Source organism: Corvus brachyrhynchos, unplaced genomic scaffold (genome assembly GCF_000691975.1).
Source record: "Corvus brachyrhynchos isolate BGI_N302 unplaced genomic scaffold, ASM69197v1 scaffold85, whole genome shotgun sequence".
NCBI lineage: Eukaryota > Metazoa > Chordata > Aves > Passeriformes > Corvidae > Corvus > Corvus brachyrhynchos.
In genome coordinates, this window is record NW_008238634.1 from 346,921 (window position 1) to 355,489 (window position 8,569).

The following is an 8,569-nucleotide window of genomic DNA, read 5'->3' on the forward strand; positions in this document are numbered from 1 at the left end:
TCTCCTTGTCCGCCTCCTCCTCCCGCTGCTGCTGCTGCTTTCGGTCCCCTGAGCTCATTCTCGGCTCCTCCGCCGCGTGTAAATGTGATAAATAAACTTTGTAATCGCACAACTGAGCTCCCTTTGAAGCTGCCCACAGATCTGGATCCCGCAGAAGTGTAAATCAACACTTTGTCCATAAAGGGCTTCTTAAAAAGTGGCTTTTTTTGTGCAGCTGACCCGAGGGCTGTGGTTGCCCAAGGCTTTTTATCAATCCTCGTGTGATAAACTTCTCCTTACAGATCCTTGGAAGGGAGAGTCGGGATCGTTCCCTTCTCCAAGTGCTGGGCTGAGCGGCCCAGCCCCAAAACCAGCTGAGGTTTAATGGGTTTGGTATAAAAAGCTGAATTAACCCAGTTCCTGAATGAACTGCGAGGATGTAAATGTGGCTGAGCTCATCCCGTGGGTTGGGAGAAGGAGCAGGAGCAGGGCATGAGGATAAATCATGGGGTGAGAGCAGAGCAAAGGGGGAATTGCATTTTCCTCATCACTCAATGCCAAATACTTGGATTTGAGGAAAATTGATATTCAGGGATTTCAGCTCATGAGGTGGATTTTAGCACTGGATGGGCCGAGGTGGAAGAGACATTTTAGGGGATGAGGAGTGGGGGGGTCGAGGCCGAGTCTGTGCAGGGCGCTGGGGGAGAACAAACCCGTTCAGTGCTGCACTTCCAAACTGCTTTTACTTAATGACCTGGAATGGAGTTAAAAAAAATACCCCTCCCATTGTTGGGCCTCGTTTCCTGAGCCGAGGGAGAACTTTGTCAGCCAAACCTCCAACAAATTGTCTGCTCTGATAACGAGTTAGCACCGGGAACGGGAGAGGCCGAGCCCCTCCTCGTCCCCACAGTGCCGGCTCCGCGGGCAAACTCAAAGCAGGAGCCGTGGCCGTGTGTTGAGTTTACACCTTGCAATAATAATCCCTGCTTTTATCTGATCCGAGGGGGATTTTATAACTCTGGAATGGCTCTTTGGCAGGGCTCCAGCCCTACTGTCATTTTTTATTAACATTCTTTTTCTCCTCCCCCCGTAGCCAGTCTGCTTTGCTGCTTTATTTTATTTTATTTTTTTTTTCCCCCGCCTCTTTTCTTCCCTAAGATTGTTTAAGGAATATGTATCCCATTCCTGGGGGAATCGGGAAATGATATTTGAAAATTTGGTGTCTCAGCCCATTAGAGAGGTCTGTAAAACCGTCACAGCAGGAACTAATCAAAACCACCAAAGCCAACCACAGCCGACTTCGCTCCCTTTAAATCATCAGCCCCTTCTCCCCGGGCCTTATCTCGTGTCTCATCAGGATAAACCTAATTAGGTTCTGCTCATGAGTAAATATTGGTGGGTGGAGGTGAGGGGAGGTGAGACTGGAGCGTCTGCAAACGGGAGCAGAAAACAGGGTGAAGTTACAAAAATAAAAATACTGGGGTTTTAAAGGAGCTCGTTGCTCCTGGAGGTGGGGAAACAACATCCTTAGGGGGGCTCTGAGGCTGAGCCTGGGGGAGCCCCTGGCCCGCTCTGGGAATGAGCCCATGGCCTTGGGAATGACTCTGGCATTGGGAATGATCCCATGGCATTGGGAATCATCCCGTGGCATTGGGAATGACTCTGTGGCTCTGAGAATGATCCCATGGGATTGGGAATGACTCTGTGGTGCTGGGAATGATCCCATGGCACTGGGAATGACTCTGGCATTGGGAATGAGCCCATGGCATTGGGAATGATCCCGTGGCATTGGGAATGACTCTGTGGTGCTGGGAATGATCCCATGGCATTGGGAATCATCCCGTGGCATTGGGAATGACTCCGTGGCTCTGAGAATGATCCCATGGCATTGGGAATGACTCTGGCATTGGGAATGAGCCCATGGCATTGGGAATGACTCTGGCATTGGGAATGACTCCATGGCTCTGGGAATGATCCCATGGGATTGGGAATGACTCTGTGGTGCTGGGAATGATCCCATGGCATTGGGAATCATCCCGTGGCATTGGGAATGACTCCGTGGCTCTGAGAATGATCCCATGGCATTGGGAATGACTCTGGCATTGGGAATGAGCCCATGGCTCTGGGAATGATCCCATGGGATTGGGAATGACTCTGTGGTGCTGGGAATGATCCCATGGCATTGGGGATGATCCCGTGGCATTGGGAATGACTCCATGGTGTTGGGAATGACTCCGTGGTGCTGGGAATGACTCCGTGGTGCTGGGAATGACTCCATGGTGTTGGGAATGATTCCATGGCTCTGGGAATGACTCTGTGGTGCTGGGAACGATCCCATGGGATTGGGAATGACTCCATGGCTCTGGGAATGACTCCGTGATGCTGGGAATGACTCCATGGTGTTGGGGTGCAGGTTTGGGGCCGGGGTCACTCGATCTCGAGGGGTTGAGTTGCTTTGAAAATCTCAACTATGGAAAATTCAGCTACGGAAAATTCAACTCCAGCTTGGTTGGGTTGGGTCAGTTGGGTTGTGATGGGTGGGGAAGGTGGAGTTGCCGTTCCCAGGTTTGTGGGAGTTTTTTCAGGATGGATCCTGGAATGCTGAGGAAAGTCCTTCCTGTTGAGGACTTTGAATCCCAGGATAGTTTGGGTTGGAAGGGACCTTAAAGCTCATCCAGTGCCACCCCTGCCATGGGCAGGGACACCTCCCACTGTCCCAGGTCTCCTAAAAGTCTCCAGGGCTGCCTGATGACAACCTCGGTCCCCAAACACGGGTCCCTGCCCTGGGCCTGGCCCTGGAGGCGGAAAGGTGCCTTTGCTTGTCCTACCGGCCAGTCTGGAGCGGGAATTCCTGTCAGGCACTGGGAATGCTGCTCTGATGGAGTGGTGGGGGTGCTCCTGGTCTCGCAGGCTGCTGTGGAGGAGGGCAGCGGCTGTGCTTGGAGGGAACTTGACCTCCACGAACCCAACGCTTGGTGTTTTCCTCCTGAGCACAACATCAGCTGTGAACGGGCCTCGGCTGTCCTGCCTCCCTTCGTGTTCCCGTGGGGCAGAGCAAGCCAGGATTGATGGTCCTGGGTACCAGAGACAATTTCACAGGATAACCCCAAACTGGCCTCGCTTTCATGCAATCCACACCAAAAGCTGAGGGGATTTTGGGTTGGATTTGCCATCCCCCGAGGGCTTTGGGCCTCCCCACAGCCCCGGCTCCTCCGAGGGTGCCCCGGGTGTCACCCGGCCTTTGATGTGGGGCCTCTTCCCCGGGCTCCTGCAGCCCCTCTGTGGGGAACAGAACCCCCAAATCCCCCAGTGCTGCTCTGCAGGTCGGGTTTGATCCTTCCTGTGCCACAGCAAATCCATGGAAGGGTTGTTCCGCTGCACCCCCGGCCCAGGGAAGTGCTGGGAATGACCTGGGGCTGGGAGTGGGGAGTTCCTTAGGATAATCCCAAATTTCTCCCGAGCTGCTTCCTCTGGGCCTCCCCCCAGCTCTGCCTTTCCCTCGAGGTGAAACCGAAACCTCGGCGGCTTCACAAAGTTGAAGAAAATTCGATATTTCTCACTTCTAGGTCACCTCAGTCCAGATCGTTTCCTGCCGGGAGCGGGGGGTTGGGAATGCCCTCCTGGAGATGGAAAAGCCATTCCCGTTCCTTCTGGCGTGCGCAGGGCCTGGTTCCAGGATCGCGCCTTCATTCCGGGCTCGGGGCGCTCCCTCTGCGGTCGGAATGTGCCCGTTGTAGGCCGGGATTTGGCTCCGGTGTTCCCAGAAAGGGAAGGGAACAAACATCCACAGATCTACTGTGGGGCCATTGGGTTTTCTTTAATGTAGAAATCCCTGGAAAATCTTGTCTAATTTTGAACTGCCCCCACAAAAAATCCTGAAGGGTGAAGATTCCTCAAGGTCCAAATTGCTCCTGGGGGGCCGGAAACCTTTTGTGCATCAGAACATCCTCTGGCTGCTTTTTAGGATATCTGGGAGTTGGGACATGCAATTTTTCCCTTTTTTTTTAATCCAGAGGGTGGGCAGGCCCTGGCACAGGGTGCCCAGAGCAGCTGGGGCTGCCCCTGGATCCCTGGCAGTGCCCAAGGCCAGGCTGGACACTGGGGCTTGGAGCAGCCTGGGACAGTGGGAGCTGTCCCTGTGGGTGGAATGGGATGAGCTTTAAGGTCCCTTCTGACCCAACCCATTCCGGGATTCTGTGATTTTCCCAGAAAGTCCTTGGGCTTTAATCCAGGTCAAACTTGAGAAATCAGTTTATTTGCATTGAAAGTGCAAAATCAAAGCGTGGGGGGTGAATTCCATGGGGGACTCCTTGTCCTGGAGTGATTCCGGAGAGCCAGCTTTCTGTGATTTCTAAATAACTGGAATTTTTTAGGTCTTATCAATATTTGGTTTGGATCTTATCAATATTGACCCCTGGTCACGTCCTGCTGCGCTCCCACAGCAGAGCTGGGCCTGAAGGAAGATTAATCCCTCTTGGAAAAGAGAGGTGGGACCAAGGCCGGGGATCGTCAGAGAGCACTTCCATGGATCCTTGGTGACACCAATTCCATGTCCAGACTGAAATCCCGAGTGTTTCACGCTGAGGGCTGGGCAGAGGAGTCCGGGGCTGGCAGCAGCATCCTCCAGCTCGTTATCCCAGATTTCCCTCTCCCATGGCCGCTCCGGGCCCGCTCCGCCCTGGTTAATGGTCCGTTTCCAGCTCAGTGCTTGATCCAAAACTTTGCGTTTTCCCACTCTTTGATTCTCCCCTCTCCAGAAGAAGAAGGATTACATGAACTGGAAGGTTTAATGAGTGCACTGGGCTTGCTTTTGGGGGAATTTCCAGTGGATTCAGGGTTATAACTTCATTACGCCTCGGTTGGGAAACTCATGGCAGCGCTGGGCGGGTCTGAGGGTGGGACGGAGCCCCGACCCTTTGTTGTGTCCTCTTCTGAAGGACCAAGCGCTCCCGCCCCTTTTTGAAGTCCTAATTCCCTTTATGGGATGTCGCAAGGCCTTTCTATAGAGTGGTGCCTCTGAAGTCCGACGTTCCTGCTGCCAAAAACGCCCCTTTTTCCCCCAATGGCTTCGGGTCCTGACGTTGGGAGCAAAACTCTGTCCTGGGCAGTGTCCACCCAGACCTTTCCCTTTGGGGCCCTGTTGCAAAAATTCCCATTGTTGGGATTCATCCCTAAAGAGATCTCTTTAAAGGGATGGGCTGGGAGTCCCCTGGCTCGGCTGGGACGAGCACTCGGAGTAAATGAGCTCCAGGGCTGCTCCTGCTTTCCAACCACTAGAGGTCAAGGTTGTGCTGTGGGATAGCGCATCCCAATCCGAGCATTCGCCACCTCCAGGGGCAGCTTTGCACGTGGAATTCTGTTCCCGATTACCGTGCTCCTTAATGAACTCGGAGCTGACCGTGTGTGCTCGGGGTGAGGAGCACTTGGGGGTGGATTTTCCAAGGAACGGGATGTCCATGCCATGCTTGGATTTTCATATTCTTCAGATGTAGGAATTACTCCGGTGCTCGGTCCCCGGAGGGGTTTTGCATCCCAAGGAGGGGTTCCAAAGGGACTTGGAGGCTGGCAAAAGTAAAAAGCTGCTCCTAAATTGTTTTTTTTGGGCGGGGGGATATTAAAACTTCCAAGCGTTGAAATAATCTGGGAGGTTTGCACATGGATAAAGCTTTGTGCTCTCTGCAGCTCAGGTAGCGCTAATTAATAATTAGTAATAAATAATTAGTGATTTGTAATAGTGATTACGAATGTTTTCATTCTCCCTCGGTGTCACTGGCAGCTGCATCTACAGCAGGATTTATGGTTTTCCTGCTGCCTTCTAAATCCAGGCTGTCGCATTCCCATGGGGAAGGGGATGGTCCTCTTTTGCCACCCCATGGAATCACAGAATTCCAGACTGTCCAGGAGCTACCTGGGCTTGTGGAAGGTGTCCCTGCCCATGGAAGGAGAGGATCCACAAGGTCCCTTCCGTGGCTCCATGATTCCCACACACCTTTCTTCTGATAGATAAAAAAGCCACAGCAAAATACGGGAGGAATCCTCCAAATCTGTGGCTAAATCCCTATAAATTCCAGGTTTTCCGAGTGTTTATTCTCCAGTTGCACCAGCGCACCAACCCACGTGTCCAGCACCGCCGCATCCATGCGATTGGCCTTTTTTCCCTGTTTTTGGCTGGGATTTGGCCCTGGAGACCCCCCCTGTGTCCGTGCTGTTCCCATTCCTCGTCCCTCGGTTTGATCGACTCCTGAACAATTGGGGCTAAACCACTTTTCCTGCCGGTTGCTGTGCTCCAGAGCAAAGGAAAACCAGGGAATTTTCACAGCAGGGCACAGGCAACGACCTCCACTGCCAGCCAGCCCCAGAATCCCTGGAACAGCTCCACGTGTTCCCACCCCTCCATCCCGGTGCTCCCAGCGCCTGTTCCTTGAGTACCTTTTACAGCTCGTTCCGCACATCAACAACGCGCAATTAAACCCTCCTGGGCTCCCACAAAAATGCTTTCAGGGACCTCTGGGGTCCAGATGTGGAATGTTTTGTGCTGCCACGGCTGGAAAGGAGGAACAAATCCAGCGGGTCAGGAGGTCCCTGCGTGCAGCCTGTGCCAGTCACCCCCTGGGAGCGTGTTTGGATTGTTGCATAATCCCTGGCCTGCTCTGCAAATGGATCTTGGGGTATCTGGGGTGGGGGAAAGGCGACGTGTTGGAATTCCGCGGGGCGCGTCCGGCCTCCTTCGTCCCCTTCCGCGAGGGGCTGCGCCTCGTGCCTGAAAACCAAATTAAATCCCAGGTGAAATCTGCTTTTTCCTAGGCACAGCAGCAGAGGAACCTGGACAACATCGTGTCCCAGCAGCCCAGGATTAGCGGGGGGAAGAAATCCAAGAAGGAATTCAGCGCCAGCTCCGAGCTGGAGGTGAAGAACACCAGCCCCATGTCAGAGCAGGACTCGGGGATCCTGGATGTGGAGGATGAGGACGAGGAGGAAGAGGTAACTGTGCAACGCCAAACTGGTGACACTGGGCAGTGTGGGGTGAATCTGGTGCCTCAAGGGGTTTGCTTCTCGCTCCTGGGGCCCTGCTGGGAGTCCTGAAGGTGCAGGAGAGGCTGGAGAATGTGGGGTGTGCCTTAAAATCTGGTTATTTTGGGTTTTTATCCCTATTCCCATTGCCAGACTCAGCAGAGAGGCCAAGGATTGAGAACTGCCCATGGCAGTCAGTCCCAGCACCTTGGTGCTGGTGGAGAACACCCATCCCTCATGGAAAAGTTGCTCCATAGTCCACGAGATCCTTGGCCTTTTCCTTTGTCCGGGTTTGTCTTCGGACCAAGGATGGTGTCAGGACGGGAGTTTGGAATTTGAATTCCTTCATGTGCTCCCTCCTTTCCTTCCCTGTCTGCTGCTGCTTCCTGGGACCTGGACGTCGGTTTTGGGAACCACAAACCACAACCTGGGCATGGTGTTGGGTTTTCCTTCCTCCCAGGGCTGGGATAACTAGGATTTGGGATGTTTACCATGGAATAGAGCCCTGTACCTCAGGAAAGGCAGCTTGGAGAGGCAGAGCTGCAGTGCAGGACACAGGGGTTGAGCTTTTGGGTGTGCCCATCATTCCTTGGGATGCAGCCGTGTCCTGGACCTTTTGGGAAGTTGTGTCTGCCCCCCTGGATGTTTTTTCTCTTCTGTTGTAGCCTCTCATGTCAGGAAAATGATATTTTCAGCCGGTCCCTGGGCTGGGGGGTGTTTGTCACCCTGACTGTGACAGCCCCTGAGCAGCCAGGGAAGGATCCAGGACAGGTTTGAAATGTAAACACGGGGTTTTTAGGGTGGTTCTGTGCTGCTGTTCCGCCTTTTTCCCTGCAAATCCATTCCCTCCTTTCCATGGCTGCTGTGCACCCAAAGCTCAGTCAGGTCACAACTTCCTCCACAGGAATGGAATTGTAGGGTCAGCCCAGAGCCCCTGGCTGCTCTGGAACCCTCTGGGTGGGCTCTTCATTCCTGCATCACCATGGAGTGAGTGATGCTCCAGGGCTGGAGCCCCTCTGCTCTGGAGGCAGCCTGGGAGAGCTGGGAATGTTGCCCTGGAGAAGGGAAGGAGCCAGGGAGAGCTGCGAGCCCCTTGCAGGGCCTAAAGGGGCTCCAGGAGAGCTGCAGAGGGACTGGGGCCAAGGGCTGGAGGGCCAGGAGGCAGGGAATGGCTTCCCAGTGGGAAAGGGGAGCTTGGGCTGGGATGTTGGGAAGGAATTGCTGGCTGGGAGGGTGGGGAGGGGCTGGGCTGGAATTGCCAGAGCAGCTGGGGCTGCCCCTGGATCCCTGGGAATGTCCCACAGGCGGGACGCTGGGGCTGGGAGCAGCCTGGGACGGTGGGAGGTGTCCCTGCCCATGGAATGGGGGTGGGATGGTCCTTAAGATCCCTCCCAACCCAACCCATTCCATGGTTCCATGGTTCTGGCCCATCTCAGGCGGGTGAATCCCATCCCTGGGTGTGGTGGCACGCTGCTGACCTCACAGGAGGGGTGACCCTGCAGCTGGGGCTGTCCCCATCCCTGTCCCTGTCCCAGGGTGGGCAGTGGCCGCTGTCCGTGGTGATGAAGAGCAGTGGGGG

At 54.4% G+C, this 8,569-nt stretch overlaps 1 protein-coding gene across 8 annotated transcripts in view; it reads left to right on the top strand.

Annotated features, from left to right (window-relative positions):
• EXOC6B (exocyst complex component 6B) overlaps positions 1 to 8,569 on the top strand; it is a 234,165-nt gene that overhangs the window by 71,001 nt on the left and 154,595 nt on the right. For all 8 annotated transcript variants that reach the window (XM_017737381.1, XM_017737385.1, XM_017737387.1 and 5 more), the window contains one exon: positions 6,784 to 6,960. In XM_017737381.1, coding sequence (XP_017592870.1) covers positions 6,784 to 6,960 — 177 coding nt within the window. The remainder of the gene's footprint in view (positions 1 to 6,783; positions 6,961 to 8,569) is intronic.